At 34.5% G+C, this 17456-nt stretch overlaps 3 protein-coding genes across 3 annotated transcripts; 1 reads left to right on the top strand and 2 right to left on the bottom strand.

Moving 5' to 3' along the window:
- Positions 1-1426: 1426 nt before the first annotated feature.
- On the top strand, positions 1427-5637 carry LOC140976766 (choline transporter protein 1-like). Its single transcript, XM_073441068.1, has 9 exons — positions 1427-1733; positions 1909-2054; positions 2306-2489; positions 2765-2838; positions 2986-3099; positions 3449-3805; positions 3889-4149; positions 4491-4718; positions 5173-5637. The coding sequence occupies exons 1-9, from the start codon at positions 1541-1543 to the stop codon at positions 5356-5358; spliced, it is 1743 nt and encodes a 580-aa protein (XP_073297169.1). The 5' UTR covers positions 1427-1540; the 3' UTR covers positions 5359-5637.
- Positions 5638-6043: 406 nt separating this feature from the next.
- Positions 6044-9490, bottom strand: LOC140976767 (ribosome biogenesis protein BRX1 homolog 2-like). The gene is made up of 8 exons (XM_073441069.1): positions 9210-9490; positions 8975-9116; positions 8649-8727; positions 8392-8516; positions 7690-7791; positions 7060-7128; positions 6880-6978; positions 6044-6469 (listed from the first exon to the last, which is right to left on the bottom strand). The coding sequence occupies exons 1-8, from the start codon at positions 9407-9409 to the stop codon at positions 6338-6340; spliced, it is 948 nt and encodes a 315-aa protein (XP_073297170.1). The 5' UTR covers positions 9410-9490; the 3' UTR covers positions 6044-6337.
- Positions 9491-12278: 2788 nt separating this feature from the next.
- On the bottom strand, positions 12279-16843 carry LOC140976765 (uncharacterized). Its single transcript, XM_073441067.1, has 3 exons — positions 16639-16843; positions 13231-13436; positions 12279-12740 (listed from the first exon to the last, which is right to left on the bottom strand). The coding sequence occupies exons 1-3, from the start codon at positions 16726-16728 to the stop codon at positions 12476-12478; spliced, it is 561 nt and encodes a 186-aa protein (XP_073297168.1). The 5' UTR covers positions 16729-16843; the 3' UTR covers positions 12279-12475.
- Positions 16844-17456: the final 613 nt, after the last annotated feature.

Genomic DNA, 17456 nt, shown 5'->3' with positions numbered 1-17456 from the left:
CGAATATTTGATGCTTGGCCGGGGATAGGAGACCGGAGACGATTAAGATGATAAAAGTAAATGTTATATTTTATTTTAAGTTAAGAAATTATTTATTTTTAATTATTTATGAAATATAGCATTTTAAGGTCAAATTTAATTTATTTGATGAATTAAAATATTTTAAGCATTTTATTTGCAATTTTCGAAAATGTGGAGTTAATTCTTTAACTTATGGTTTATTATTTTATAAATTTTGTGGGGGGCTTAATTATTTAGCCTAATTAGTAGTTTAGCCATTTAATTAAGTTGACTAAAAGTTAAGGAAAAAAAGAAAGAAAACAAAAAAAACTCACGCACACCTACAAACACACACTCACACTTTTACACACACTAAATAACGTGTAAAGCTAGGGTTGTGCCTTCTTTTAGCAGCAGCCTCTTCAGCACTCATCCTAGCAATATTTTGGAGATTTTGGTGAGTTTTTGTCAAGAAAAACGTCAAGGAATCGTCTTCCGTTCATCCTCCACGTATCCCCGCGCCGATATTCGTTTATTCGAGCGTTTAGATGCAAAGGCATGCATAAAATTTTCTTTTACACATCGATCTCATCATATTATGTATTTTGATGTATATTGTGCATGAAAATTTGTTCGTTTTATGAAAAATTTGATGGATTATGGTTTAAACGATTTTTGGAAAATTTTGAGACAAAAAAACTCGCCATTTGCTATCATTTCGATTCCTGTGGTTTATCCATCAATTTTTTGGAAACCTTTCAACATATGATTTGTAGCACTTTGTGTTCTCTTTGATTTGATAGCAAATTCGTAATTTTCTGATAAGAAATTAGGGAGATATGATTTTTATCGTAAAACCGGACAAACTGTGAAACTTCCGTGTCACAAAACCCGTCACCCTCTGTTATTTTGAAATCTGCAACTTATAGGTTGGTCTTCTGGAAATGTGTTCCACATATGATTTGTAGCATTCTTGTTACCTTCGATTCAATAGAAAATTCGTAATTTTTTGATAAGAAACGAGGGATATATGATTTTTATTGTAAAACCGCACAAGCTGTGAAATTTCTGTGTCACAAAACCTGTCACCCTCTGTTATTTCGAATTCTACGACTTATAGGTTGATTTTCTAGAAATGTTTTCGACATATGATTTGTAGCACTCTGTGTTACCTTCGATTCGATAGCAAATTCGTAATTTTTTATTAAGAAATAAGAGAGATATGATTTTTATCTGAAAAACCGCTCAAGCTGTGAAAAATTTGTGCATGTTCTTCATGTTTTCTCAAGATTTTGGTTGCAGGCTTCGTTGAGATCTCCCAGATCTTTGCTGCTGTGGTTGGGGCAGCATATCCAGAACGTACGAAGCCCACAACGTTGTAAGTATGATTGACGTGCAAAAAAATATTTTATTTTGGTGNCACGGTAATCTTGATCTCCGAGAACTGGAACTCCGATATTGGTTAAACTCCAATCAAGTTTACCAAAGTGGTTTAAAGGATACCAACTTCCAGCTCTCAAATGCTCGGAGTATTTGCTTAATGGATTGTCCTATTCCATCTGAAGATTCATTAAATTGGGTTTGTGACTATCCAGAAGGAGATATTCATCTCTCGGTTGACGATTGGATCGACAGAAATTATGATTATTTTGCAGACCTTACTCCTGAACTAAGGAACACTTCTCTTCAGCTCCAGGGTCCATGCTATCCAGTTATATTTCCAAGTGTCAACGGTGATTTGTTATGTTAAAGTTATTCCCTTTTGCATTTGAAAATGCCATTAAAATGGCGCAAGTTATTAGCATGTTGTTTCTCAGTTGCTTTTACTAATCAATGGTTTGGGTTTTCTTCATTAGTAGCTCCAAGAAGTTAGGTTTTTAACTGCGATTCTTTAATTTACATTGTCAGTGTATTGGACCTGCCAGTTCATTGCTCGTGCATCGAATATTTCTTTGAAGCATTGGGAGGAGATGGGTGGAGTGAAAGTCATAGAAGACATTGCAATTGATAAAGCTATTCACAGATCAGTCAACTCTCGGTCATCAGTACTAAAGGTTTAACAAATTTCCGAGCTTTCTTTCAGTGTCACTATAGCAAGAATTGAGGAAATGAACCTTTAAAAGCTAGTTCATTACGAGTTTTTATACAATGTTTTAGACCTTATCTATGTTAAAAACCAATAAGTGAAGGTTGAAATTCTATACAAAAATAGAGATTGTAACCTGATGCAATTTATGGATAATATTTTGCCATTGCATTGATGTGTTTAAAGATAAAGAATATATTACTCTCTTTTTGTCTGCAGAGATATGTGGCTGATATTGGAAAATCATGGCCTGTGTTGCTTGTTTGTGGAGGATTTTTGCCGCTATTTCTATCAATTCTATGGCTTTTGATGATCCGTCATTTTGTCGTTGTAATGCCATGGATTACTGTCATTCTTTTCAACATTCTTACTATGTCTGTGACAATGTTTTATTACTTGAAAGGTTAGATTTCATCTCTGGATCTTTTCATGGACTAGATCTACTAGGATTTAATTTTTCTTTGTCTATTTCTAATTTATGGTGATGTGATAAAATCATTTCGTAAGGATTTGAATGTTGAAATTTGCAAATAGAGACTAACCCCATCCGGATTTTTTGTGTGGAGTGCAAAATATAGGTCTGTTTTTCTCCCTGATTTAGTGTAATTGGAAATTTTCTGTGCTTTAATAGTTGCAAATGAAAAAATTTAATTAAATAATTTTTTGGTTGATCTTCAGCCGGATGGATTGGAAATGATGCTGTCTCCCCCATCATCGGAGAGCATGACCCATATTACACCGTATCTGCAAGGGTAGGGATGTTGAAGTCTAAATGCTCTCATAACCAGCTTAATTGCCTTTGATTGGGTTTAAGTTGTCTTTTGTCCTTTGCTTCCATACTTGACCCATATTTTATTTTGTTAGTTTTATTGTTCTTATATGGATTGTGCTTTAACCAGGAAGTAAATCATCTCCATGTTGCTGCTGTTTTCATGACCGTTGTGATGATTGTTGCTTTCTTATCTTCAATTGCTATAGTTCGTCGCATCCTCATGGCAACATCTGTGCTCAAGGCAAGTAATATTATCTTAATAAAATTTCAGATAACATGTAAGTGCCTGATAATAAAATTCTAGAAGTGATGAGTTAACATTTTCATATTCCTGCTAACTCAAGAAGTATGACGTATAATTTCAAGTGTAAGGTTGCAAAGATTTCCCCCATTCCCCATATAGTTTAGCTTTCTTCAAGCTGCACTAGTGCTGCACATATTAAAAACTTTGAGTTCCATTATTTCTAATAATGATAGCTTTTGGTAAAATAGAAAGCAAAAAATAGCAATAGTTTGTTTTAACTTGGCGTTGAATGCTTGTAAAACATAATCTTCTTGTTGTTCTTATAATTTAACTGAAAAAATCATAGGTCGCTGCAAAGGTCATCGGAGAAGTCCAGGCACTGATAATTTTTCCGGTTATACCATATGTCATTTTAGCAGTGTTTTACATGTTTTGGTTGTCGGCTGCCCTCCATCTTTTTAGTTCCGGGAGTATTATTCAAAACGACTGTGATGCCAATTGCTGTGCTTATGATCTCAAAGCAAAAAGACTGAGCTGTAACAGTTGCTGTGGATATAGTATCCAATATACTTCTCATATTGCTGCGGCTATACTTTTCCATCTATTTGGCGGTTTCTGGGCTACCCAATTTTTCATAGCATGTTCTTCAACAGTTATTGCGGGATCCGTGGCTTCTTATTATTGGATCGGTGGGGAAACATTGGTAAGACACTGAATGATGCTAGATTTTGGGCAAATATAAAATATACAATTATATACTAATAGTCTTTTCCTTCTTATGTGCAGCCAGAGATACCCTTTCTTCCTGTTTTCTCTTCAATGAAGCGACTTGCACGATACAGTCTTGGATCTATTGCTCTCGGTTCTCTAATTGTGTCGTTCTTTGAGTCCATCCGCTTTATGCTTGAAGCACTCCGTCGTAAACTTAAACTGATCGATTCTACACCAAGTAGCTGGATTGGGAAGGTTGTATTTCACACTTCTCAGTGTTGCCTAAGGTGCATTGGATGGATCATCAAATCTGTAAACAGGAATGCTTATATCATGGTGAGTCTGTGTTGTGGTGTTCTATATCAGTTTATGAGAGAAATTTGAAAGTCTTTATTTGAATTGAACATATTTTTCTAACGATTAAACAAGAACATACAGGAAATTGTTGTTAACAACAACATTGACAGAGTCTCGTTTTTTAGCCCCTATCTCTTGTGTCTAGGGCGTGATACAAGTTCTCTGAATCTGCCTAATATTTTTTAATCGAGGGCAGTCCACCTTATTGGAAATATGACGTTTGTTACTGTTTTTTTAGGGGATGAAATGTTTTCTTTGTTATCATAGTTCTTGTTGTCTCTCCATAATTCTTTCACTTTGGGTGATGACTATTTTTCCAGATTGCAATAACAGGAAAAGGGTTCTTTAAAGCTTCTGAAATTGCGACAGGCTTAATAATGAGTAACATCCTGCGAATTGGAAAGGTGCACGTCATTGGCGACGTGATTCTCTTCCTTGGGAAGATATGTGTTAGCCTTATGAGTGCACTTTTTGCGTTTCTGATGCTGGACATGCACAAATATAAATCAGCGCACAACAAGATATCATCCCCGCTGTTTCCTGTACTGGTATTTCAAATCTTATTTTGCAACTCAAGAGTAGTGATTACACTATTCGTATTAATTATGTTTGGATCGTGCGGGTCTCATGCACAACAAATGGACACTTTATACACATAATCAACAAGGAATTTGTCTTTTTTTCTCTTGACACTCAGCCACTTATTTTGCCTCGACCACATACTTTTGTCACTAGAGACCTACTGTGCCATTGCCTTGTCTTCAATACGACACAATATGTTACCAAAATTTTATCCATTTCATCGAAGAGTGCTTTTAATTATGGCTGTAGTTTTGGAGTAAATAATTTATTGTCGTGAGTGTCGCAATTGTGTATAGGGGTGAATCCAAGAGTTTAGTGAAGGGAGACAGACACTTGATGCACAACCACCCATGGTCGTGTCCGTATATTTTCTATGGTTTAATGCGTGAATAGTTGCTCTAAGTTTACATCATTACACAGGTATGCTGGGGACTTGGTTATATCGTCGCCACTCTCTTCTTCGGGGTAGTAGAGATGTCGATTGATACGATCATTCTTTCATTCTGTCAAGATTCCGATGAACACCAAGGAACTGCTCAATACGCTCCCCCATTGCTGGTCGAGACTCTGAATGACCAGAATGAAGTGCAGAGATTGATGCAATGAACATCTAGAATTGAGCTTCTGTTTCAGTTTCAGTGTTGCACAAGTGAGCACCGGTTTTTGTTTTTGTTTTATTTTTGTTTTTTTTTCATATAGGCAGTGAATACTGGTTTTGTGATGTGTAACATTGTTTTATCTTAGAATTTTAAATTTATATATAAAGATTGTAAGCAGGGAAGATTTTGTGATGCAATTTCTTCCCATTTCTTTACTTTGTTTGAGAAACAAAAAAAAAAAAAAAAATTGTTAGACCGACATTGGCACCTAAAATTTTCCCCATGATCTTGGGGAGACCAGTGAGGCCGAGGGTGGAATTGCCCTTTCATTCATTTAAAAAAATTTAAATTTCGTGATTTTTACAAAAAATAACTGTCAAAAAAGAAAAAGAAAGGAAACTCCAACGAGAAGATGATTGTTCAAAAATCAATTTTGGAACTCAAAAACTGCTTGAATCATGCATTTCTCGCCAGGAAATTGAACCGAATTAAATTCCAGATTTCTTCACCTTTTTTTAGCAGTTCGAGATGTCAAATACCCCCACAAAAATTAGTAAAAGTCATGGAAATAGTATAAGATGCAGTTTAATCCATGAAATTCCCTGATTTAGGTGCACATTTTTTTCCCCCAGTAGGGTGCGCAAAAGCTCAAACTTTTCACAAAAGTATCGTCAGCGTTGCAATCTCTCATATTCTCAATGTTCAGGAAAAGACAACTATAAGCTTCATGTCGTCGCATAATGGCTCGATGGTCAGTATGAGCTACACATGATAGATCAGGAAATCAGACTTCAAAGAAATGAAAAGAAAAGATATACCATACTCTCAATGATTGTATTCAGCTTCTTCACACATCGGAGAAGTCATATCTATGGCTATGCTCGTAACAGCATTCGGCCTATTTCATCGAAGTAAAGAAGCTACAAGGTACAGTAATGGTAGTTGTTTATCAGCAAGAAACAAATCCCATTTGGCTCATTAGCTTGTCACTCCTTCCACATATCAGCAAACTCATCAACCTCTAATGGATTCTCCAGCTCGTGCATTTTCCTCCTGGTTTTGGCTTTAACTTTCTTTGCATACTTACCAGCCTGTTGCCTCTTCGCCAATGAGCGAATCTACAAGAGTTTGAAATAAGATCAATAAATGTTAGGTATGCACAATTTCAGTTCAACCAAACCAACCAATTTATTTATTCAGTAAATTGGTTATTACATTTTCTGAATAACGAGAATTTAGAGGGAAATTTTTTTTTAGTGCAAGTTTCGATTTGGTTGGTTTGATATTTTGATTATTTAGGTTAGGTTGGTTTCTATGAAAGTTCATTTCAGCTGGTTCCGTTCTTTCATAACTAAATTCGGTTTATTCGGCTTTAGAAACGGTAGTGGATTGGAAATGGAACCAACTACTCATCCCAAATAAATTCTGAGGTGGTAAGAATAATCTCCCAAGGAACTCCATATTTACTAATTAATATCAACCTATAATATCGAATAGGCAAGACCAAGAACTGCAGAACAATACCAACCTGGTTTGGCGAAACATAAAATGGATTTTCATATAGGGTTGGACCCCCAAAGCTGCCACCAAATATCTTAATTGGCTTCAAACAAAATCTCGGGCCAACCTACCATAGGAACAATTTGACAATCAAATAAAAATAGCACATATCATTTAGTACACAAAAACATAGTGTTCTGTCACAAACCTCAACTAAAGTCATCTTCTCCAAGTCCCCACGATCAACTTTTTGTGTTCCAACATGCGGGCATGATATCTTCAAAAAAATAAAAAGAAGATAGGTCGTTATGTAAATATTTGAACCTAGGTGGTTTATTAATAAAATGAAATAAACATAAAAGCTGATTTGAAACTTTTCCCTGTAGTAGAAGCTTAAGCAACCTTAACAAATTTGGAATAGTAAACTGAGCTAACTTGTGTGGCGAAAAAGGAAAATGAAGAGAGAAAGATCATGAATCATTCGAATACAAATCAAATATTCATTTAGATTTGATTGGGTTTCAAGACTATTTTGAGTATTAAATGGAGTAAAATGTGCCATTATTTGATAACTGTTGTCATATAAAATGAACTGAAAAAGGAAAATGTAGTAGTGGCAGATTAATAAACAAAACTGAAGCTGCTCAATCAAACTAGATCGTGGGATATGTTCTTCAATGCTGAAGATCATAATAAAAAGGAGATCATATAAGCAATAACCTAATAAAGAAAAGAATCTAAAGGCCGACCATTTCACATCAGCAAAATATTCAATCCTCGTTAATTTACATCATCAAAAGATCAAGTTATGATAGTTCACAACAAAAGTGTCACCAACCTGGTAATTTCGGAACCATATATGATCATCAGCAACTGAGAAGACAAAGACATGATCGTGGTATGGTTTAGATTTCCGGTGGTCCTTTGGGATGCCAAATATCTGAATAAAGGGAAACAAAATTGAAGAAAATGAAAATATAGATGCATAGAGTTGTGAAGAAACTAATTACCAGTAATAAGGAACAAATGAAAAAATGCAACAATTCACAAACTTCAATCTAAAAAGGAGCATAGCCGTCGGCTAAAAGCTAATTGATTCAAAACAAAACAGGGAACAATCGTGCCATGCTCAATTAGTGTACTTGTGCTTGACAATAGTTATAAAATTCCAGTACATCAAATGACTCACTATGTCACTCTTCAGATCAAACAATTGCAAAATGTATATAAAATGTTAAATTATTCCACAACAATCTTCAGCATCATAATACAATCTACTCCACAGAAACCTACTCCACAATAATCTTCAACATCATCATATGATGTACTGTACAGAAATACCCCAGAAAAAAAAAAGGAATAACAATGAATGAAATTCATTTTAAAATGTGATGCGACTATCATCCAAGCAATTTTTCTATTTTAGGCTAAACCAACGCAATTGACATTTTCCCAATTCCAATAGCCTCCAAACAAAATACACATGAGAAATGTCAAATGTTTAGTGTACAAAGCAAAGCTGTGTAATGGGAAGTCAAACCTGCATAATCAGCTCCTTTAATAGCTTCCAGTGAGGTTTTTGATCGAAATTCGAGGACAAGGTCAGGATGGGGCGAGAACCCTTGAGATGATTTCCAGTAAGTTTCAGTTCTTCCTTCGTGTGCACTTAAAAACATAAAGAAAATTTCAACAAGAAGGATAGCTACCTCACTCTCTTAAAAAATAATACAGGAAAGAAGGTGGCATTCATCAACCACATGAACCAGTCGTCAAACATTTAAAACAATCTATACATACCTGCATTGACTAAAAACTTGACAGACGGGCCATTGGGGCACTTGGCCATCCATAAATAGAGATCCCTCCCTTTTCTACACTGAAAAAAAAATTAAAAAGTGTAAACGAGAATATGAATCAAACATGCATATAAATAATGAAATTGGAATTTTCTAACCACATGCTGATATTAGTGAAAATAAGACAAGTGGGAATTGATGAGAAAAAATGCAGCTTTACACAAAAATGTTACTAATTCCAAAGACTTCAAGGTAGCCATAGTTCAACAGGCCCAATCCACAACCAAAAATAATATTGAGAAGTATCAATCATGTAATACTTGTCACCTCAAAAAACAAACAAGAATTGCAACTCTTCAGCTCGACCAGCTCATTCAAAGCCGTGCCTTTGCTATTCTTCGACTCGACCTTGTTATCTTTCTTACAGTGAGGTAAAAGATCTACCAAATTCAACATCAAATGCCGATACCTAGTCATTCCAATCCCAAACAAAGTAATAATTAAGCAAACAAACAAAACAACCAAGTACACCGAAACTGAATTTTAAAGTAATATATCATACCTGAAACTTATGCGGCGTGTGCAAGTGACCAATACTTTCTCCTTATTCCTAAAACCGGCAGGAGCAATATCATTTTCTTTGACATCCCCGTTACTCTCTTTAAAGCCAAGAAGAGTCCGTTTAGGCCTTTCTTCTGCAATTTCTTCCTTGTTTGCAATGGCGGCAGCCTCCGTTTCACTGTGTTTTCGCTTTTTCCCCATTTGGAATACCAAGATTTTCACTTTTAGGTACCGAAAACTTGCAGAGAATCGGTACAAACAAACAAAGACCCCCTAAACCCTCTAAAATTGGATAATTGGGCTTGGTAACGGGCCCAAATATTAGCTGCCCGTGAAATTATGATAATTAACCCATAACCCCTGAAAACATAAATTATATCAATTTACTCCCTACAACTATAAACTATACCCACTTAACAACATTTAAATTATTAATCATTTAATAGATTGAATATTTGCTAACAGAGTTTTTTAATGATAAAAAGCGTTTACTGAATGAATGAAAGTTATCTGAAGTTATAGTATATAATAAATCGAGTAAAAAACAAAGGGTATGGATGTCTTCTCATTTGAGAAGTCGAAGCTTTTCTGTTCTTCTCAACATGGGTATGTTTTATTTTAGATCCATTAATGGTTACTAATGCATCCAACACTCAAGAGTAGGGATGTCAAAATTAGACACGACCCACCAATCCGATACGATTTAACCCGAAAAAAATCAGGTTTGTGTTTAGGGTTTTCGAGTTCGGATCAGATCGGGTTGGACCCGATAGCTGACCCGAAAAAATTGATCGGCCGAGTTGACCCGAAAATTTTAATTTTTTAAAAAAAATATAATTAATAAATATTGCCTACATTTTTATATATCGTATGTCTGAAAAAATATTTATTGTATATTTATATCATAAATTTTCATAATTTAATATTTATTTTGAACATTTTTTATTTTATAAACAATTGTTTATTTGATTTAGTAAATATATTTTATTTTCTACAATTAGACTTTCAAATTTAAATCATATATATGAGAGAGATATTGTTATTATGTGTTTAAATTAAAATATTTTTTATTTAATTTTCTTTAAAAAAATCGAAATCGGGTTGATCGGATTGATTCAGGTTCGGGTTGAGTGTTTTCGGTTTGGCTCGGGTTCGGGTTGGGTTCGAGTTGAGCAATTTTTTAATAGTACTATTGTTCAACCCGACCCGACCCACCCGAATTGACAGCTTTGCTCAAGAAGTAGAAGATCTCTAGTGTCATCCAAACAAAGAACAGAGTCTTTGATCGTGTATTTGACTAGGCGATGAGAAGAGGATGTCCATTCGAAGGGATATACAAGAAACACTATTTTCGTTTAAAATCCAGAATAGTTTGGAGTCAGCGTGTCATGAGCATTTTTGCTCTCCCTCTCTTGCTTTGCTTAGAATTGGAACGGATGATGAACTCATTTTGGTGGGGCAAGACAGAAAATAATAGAGGTGGTTTACGCTGGAAAAATTGGGCAAGAATATGTAGTTAGTAAACTGGATGGTGGTTTCATGAATTTAATATCGCACTTTTAGCTAAACAAAGTTGGAAGCTTGTGACGGAGCCCAATTCTTTAACTTCCCAGGTGATAAAAGCTCGTTGTTGTCCAAATAATTCTTTTCTTGACGCAAAAATAGGAGCTAACCCACCCGAGTTTTGTGTGGCGAAGTCTTTTGGCAACACGAGCTAATACGGAATGGGGTGAGGAAACGTATCGGGACAGGTATAGATACGAAGATATGGGGGGATCCGTGGCTACCAGATCAAAGTAATCCATATATTGATTCATAAATGCATTCCTGAGTTGATTCAAGTGGTGCCCAATCTGTCATCATGAATCTGAAGACGACTTTCACGCTTTGATTCTTTGTTATTCAGCGAGAAATGTTTGGTGTCTCACCCCTATCGGTAATAATGTTGGTGCGTTGAGCTTTGCTTCTTTGTTATTCTTAGTTGGATACAAAACCAGCAGCTTTCCAATATCTTAGTGAAGACAGATGCTCTTATGGTAGTGCAAGCTTTGACTTCTCGGGCCTCAGATTCATCCCGTCTGGGGTTGATAATTGAAGATTGTAACATCTTAGCACTAGTTATACAATCTTGTATTTTTGCTTTGTGAAAATATATGCGAACCAAATAGCTTATATATACACCAGTGGCGGAACCACCTTATATGACACCCGGGCTATGGTCCAATTTTTTTTTTTAAAAAAAAATTATATGTAAATTTTGAATTAATTTGATATCAGTCCGGATAGATCAATTTAAAATATTAAAAAATTATAGAGTTCAAAATTCTAATCCGGATAGAGTCATTTTCCTGGCTTCGCCACTATATATACTAAACTAGAAGCGATAGTTCTATGGCTGATCTTGTTGGCTGGTTTCAACGGTCGCCTATTTTTTTTTCTGTAGTTGCTCAAGATCTAGTTTAATAATATGCTTTGATTTTATCCAAAAAAAACGACTAGGAATTAATCTTTTTTTTAATTATATAATTGAAAATTTAATTACCATATTGTACGTATAGTTTTGATATAAAAATATTTGATGATCATACTAATACATATGAGATGTAAATTTGGCTATTGGTAGATTATTTTGAAGTTAAATCAATTATTTCACAAAATTCCTAAAAAGTTACCATATATTGACTAAGTTCCGTATCAAACATAAGAATATAACTAATGTATCCATCATGTGTAATCTAACATGAAGTTAAGAAAATCAAATCAAACAATTGAAATTGAGTAGGTCTCTTGTGAGACGGTCTCACGAATTTTTATCTGTGAGACGGGTCAACCCTACCGATATTCACAATAAAAAGTAATACTCTTAACATAAAAAGTAATATTTTTTCATGGATGACTCAAATAAGATATCTGTCTCACAAAATACGACCCGTGAGACCGTCTCACACAAGTTTTTGTCTTCAAAATTATATAGAAAGAATCCGGAATTCATATTATTTACGAGCTAAAGTATATGAGACGAAAAGTAATACAAAAAAAATGCAATTATGAGGAGCATGGATTGATATCCAAAAATTAAGGGTCATAATTTATAACAATGATTAATTATCAGTCATGATTCATATATGCTATATCCATTTCAGGGCACAAATGTATCAAACAAAAGGCAAGGAAGACAAATTGCAAACACTCGTTCCACTGGATTGACTTAAAAGAAACATTGTGCAGACGAACCACACATATATACTTTTTTATTTGATATCAGACTCACTTGTATGTCGCCATGCCAACACCGGCTTCTCCACCGCCGCCATAAGGCGTGTAGCTTCCCCTAGCCTTGGAGTAATTGACATAATAGAACTCCGATAGTAGGCAAAACAACAGAACAAAAACCGCACCAGCCGCAAATACTCCCCTTCTCACAGTCTCACAAGTGGGAGGGTTATCAAAAAATTTTACAGTGTATTTGTAATGATAAGCATTTCTCACAGAACCCGCTAACAAGCATGACTCCGCGATGAAAAATGTCACCCTGCGTAAGATTATAATCTTTTGGTCATGCATAAAATACATAATGTAGATCAAGTAAATCGCAGGACATACTTTATCTATGCCACTTGAGAGCATTAAGGATAAGAATTATAACACTTTTACAATTTATGCACTAGCATTGGCAAAATAATGATACTGAAACTACTTTTCACCCCATGGAATATCGGCAGTTCGTGATAGAAGTTCCACATTGACTCCACAACAGCTGAACAACATCTTCAGATCAACTAGCATGTTCTTTTCTGTTATGCTCTTATAATGAGTTTAAATAAGGCTTAACAATCTGAAAGTGCAAAAATATGACATGGAAATCATTTTTCACTCTTATCAAGTGTGTGAAAGAAGATGCTCAGAGAACATGAATTGTTCTAGTGATACTGCATCTTCAATCATGTTCCCAACATTTCATATATTTCCAATTTTCATCAGAAATTATTTTCATTTCAAATATGCTAGTGATGAGTGTGTACCAGACAAAGATGAAAAGAAGGCATGCACAAGCTCTCGAACCTCCAGGATTTAAAGACTTCCCAAAGCAGAAGCAGCGGCTCGCGATCATTATAAGTACCTGGCTGATTAGGACAAACAGAAACGCACCCACACCAAATCCAGTTGCAATATCGGAATCATAAACACAATACTGATAATTATCTTCGCTATCTTTCTTCACCACCCCCTGTCAAAAGACTCAGAAATTTAGAGAAAAAAGAAGATGAAAAAAAAGACTGTGAGAACTCAAATTTTTGGGCATATAATTATTTAATATAGACATGTATAAGAATTTATTTTCGAGTTATAATAAATTCGAAAATATTAAATAATACATGATATTAGAAATTTCAAGCCAATAAATACATGAAATTCAAAATCCAGTGCAAATCATGTATTAATTTTGAAATAAGGCTGGATATCAACCTATTTGGAAAGAAATATTATATACAAGGTAGATTTTCTCAACAAGTAAGCGTATCAATATTTAAGGAAGAAGTATCTCGATAATTATGGAATAATTATCTCGAAATTATAGAAGAATATCAATCGAATTATGGTAATATTTTCATCTCACTCCTATAAATAGGAGGACCCTCCCATTCAGAATTTACACTGAAATTTTCGAGTTTCCTCCCCAATTTTCGAAATTTTGCTCTCCAAAAATTCTGCACGAGTCATCAAAATTCTGTCCAAAGATTAAATTTCGTTTCTCTTGCTTGGGTGCTCGGAATCCGATCTCCACCGTTCAGAATATGCTTCGATATGTTTCGAATAACATATCCAAAATTAGGTCAAATCCAACGGTTAGTTTTGCGTTTATAGCATTTGCAAGAAAACTGCTCAGATTCTATGCGAGAATAACATATACCTACGGTTTTCTTCTATTAACAGGTTAAAGAGACTTCCAAATCCAATCTCACCGTTCATAATTTATTTGACGTACTTATAAACGTACTGTTAAAGTTTAAGCCCGATCCAACGGTTCATTAAGGCGCAAGCAATTTTACAAAGCGGCTGATTTTATTCGGTAGATGTGCTGTTACGTTCTCGAAGTGCCGATTGCACGATTCTTCTATGTTTCTCGAATTCTTCACATTTTATTCCAACGATTGCACGATTCTTCTATGTTTCGAAAATTTCGGTCGAGCACCGTCATTCTGTTTCTACGTTTTTTTTTTGTGCGATTTTGGTACGTTTACTGTTGGCACTGTGAGGATTCACTGAAAATGGGTGTGAATCCCAACATATGGCCTTTCACGGTGGGATAGAACCGTTTTATGGCCTCGCCCCCTTAGAGGATTAAAACTTAGGGACTGATATCAGTAAACCATAGAAGGTGGAAGAATCGAAGTGNAAGGAGTAAAAATTAGGGACTGATATCAGTAAACCATATAAAGTAGANTAAGTTTATTTTAGCTTTCGCTTACTAAGTTATAAACGCTTCCGCAGATTTTTATCGTTTTCAGAGTTACTATTGTAAAGACGATTCCATTTTTATGGTATTTATGATATAAACTGGTTTTGGTTTATACTGTACTACGAGGCTTGTTGTTTAGCAATTGTGTGATTGTTAAACAACGCCGGTGTCGACTAACCCCGGTTATATTAAGCTCAGACGCCAGTTTATAGTCAATAAATAGAAGGAAACTTAGTTCAAGTATTACTGCTTCACCATCAATGAAAGACTTCTGATCACTNGGATTTTTATCGTTTTCAGAGTTGTTGTTGTAAAGACGATTTCATTTTTATGATATTTATGATATAAACTGGTTTTGGTTTATACTGTATTACGAGGCTTGTTGTTTAGCAATTATGTGATTGTTGAATAACGTCGGTGTTGACCAACCCCGGTCTCGGGGCATGACAGAAAAAATCTTTGAGGTACCATAATTTTTGTTTTGTGCAAAAAGTACACTTAGTTATTTTATGCACATTATAATAAAATTTCGAAAATATATTTATTAATTATAATATTCATCAAGTATGTGTCTTTTATTTAATATTTATTGATACTTTTTATAAGAGAGAGTGTTGTCATGCTTAAATGCCTCTTAGATTCTATGTTTTGTTTTAAAGAAAAAGATTTCCACTTCTAATATATAGGCTATGCGCTTTTNTGTGATTGTTAAACAACGCCGGTGTCGACTAACCCCGGTTATATTAAGCTCAGACGCCAGTTTATAGTCAATAAATAGAAGGAAACTTAGTTCAAGTATTACTGCTTCACCATCAATGAAAGACTTCTGATCACTGTTTTTACGAGTCAAATGTTGAAGGCATCGTGTCCATAAGCTCTTAGGATGTGTCTGTGAGAAATAACTATTCTATATGTTTCTTATTTCTCATGGTAGAGATAAATAATATGCACAGTGATATGTACATAAGCAGTTTGAACCATATTTATGGCATTTTTTGTTCACCACATGATTTGAGTGGGTTCCTTGAATTTAGTCATTGCCCATCGCAATGTAACAATCAAACTCGAGAGAGATGCATCACATTATGAAAAAACCATGGAAAAGAAGGCTTGTATATTGGAATACTTGACACAGCAAACGCCCAAGCTTGATCCCCAACAGTTAAGGTCGTAACTTATTGTCCAGCAGCTAACATACGCACAAACAAGTTTTATGCGTGTTAAATGAATTTATGCCATTGTTAGTTTCCTTTGTTCTGTGGCTCAATGCTAGTCTATGACTCCGCAGTTTCAAGATAGAGGAGACTGCATTATCCGCTGAAGTTTCCTATGGTGTTATTTCAAACTTACTGACACAAAGATACAACCAAAATCCCTTGATTACAGAAAACAGATGTCTGAAGAAATCGTTAGTAAACTCGGTAGATACTATTGACACGCCACACATATTCAATCTATGCAAGATCATCATATCAGATGAATACATCTTCACAAAAGAACATTGCAACAACAAGCTATCAGTCTGTCAACAAAACGTAACAGTGGGCTTATCATTAAATGCCCGAGAATAGTTTAGGCCCCTCCATTTCATTTTGCCAAGTCCCAAATGAAATCACCATCTCAAGTTAGCTGTAAACAGAGTACATTAGTATCACCATATGATGGAACGGCGAGACAAGCTGAAACCAATGGAATGCCAAACTTAAATCTTTATTTCAAATGTGTTTTTTAACTAAAGGGCGTTCTCTCTAGTATAGTCAGTACTGGATCCGAGCACATTCACCGACAAATTCTCAAGATTCCCAACTCAAGTGCCAAATATCATCAAAACCCTTCATGTTCATCTCTGTTGCACTCTCCATACCACATGTATTCATGATTCCCGACCCATTTCAAGAAATTCATATCGTAATCAGTTCGTAAAACAACAAAACGGATAAGGAAAGCAAATGATGAAAAAAGAACTTACAGTACTTCTTCTCTGTTCAGCAGCAACAGCCAAGCCAAAAGCAATTAAATCGAAGATAAAAACGATAATCCTTAACACTTTAGAAGCCATTGTCGAAGAGGGAAAAGGACACAGATTCTCCTCAAGTAGACAAGAACACGCGCAACAAAACCAGATCTAACATTTTACTTAACGGCGACCTGTTGAGTGATTACGAAGCTGTGACAGCTTGCCAAATTAATGCTACCAAAAAAATATATATATTATATATTTATATTATATTATTAAACATGAGACTTAGAGTAAATACATTAGAGTACATCAAAATATTTAATTTAATCATTATCTTTCTTATTTTACTAAAAACCTCTCTAAGTCACTCCATATTTTACATAAAAAAATCTAAAAAAACTTTCATTTTAACAACTCTTTTAAATTGAAAACAATTTATTGTTAATTATTTAGTATTATTTGATTAAATTAAAAATAATAATAATACATACAACGTGTGTATATCTTTTAATCGTATATATAATTAAAATCGTATTCTCTATATATTAATTAAGTTGTAGTTTCTGTTCCTTTTGGGTCTTTTTTTCTATTTATTTTTTTAATTCATATATCAAAATCACAATGTAGTCACTCACTATTTTTTATAATTACATTTTGATCTTCATTTAAATATAAACCAAATAAATTATAAAAAACATTTGCGTCGGTACATTAGTATATATATAAATTTTGATATAGTATTCATATCTATAGTGTACATTTATATCTCTGATAAATAATAAACATACATTAACCCATATCTTTTTTTATATTTCTCAAAACTTTCA

This window comes from Primulina huaijiensis, chromosome 5 (assembly GCF_012295235.1).
Source record: "Primulina huaijiensis isolate GDHJ02 chromosome 5, ASM1229523v2, whole genome shotgun sequence".
Taxonomy (NCBI): Eukaryota; Viridiplantae; Streptophyta; class Magnoliopsida; order Lamiales; family Gesneriaceae; genus Primulina; species Primulina huaijiensis.
This window is presented reverse-complemented; position numbering and strand designations above follow the sequence as displayed.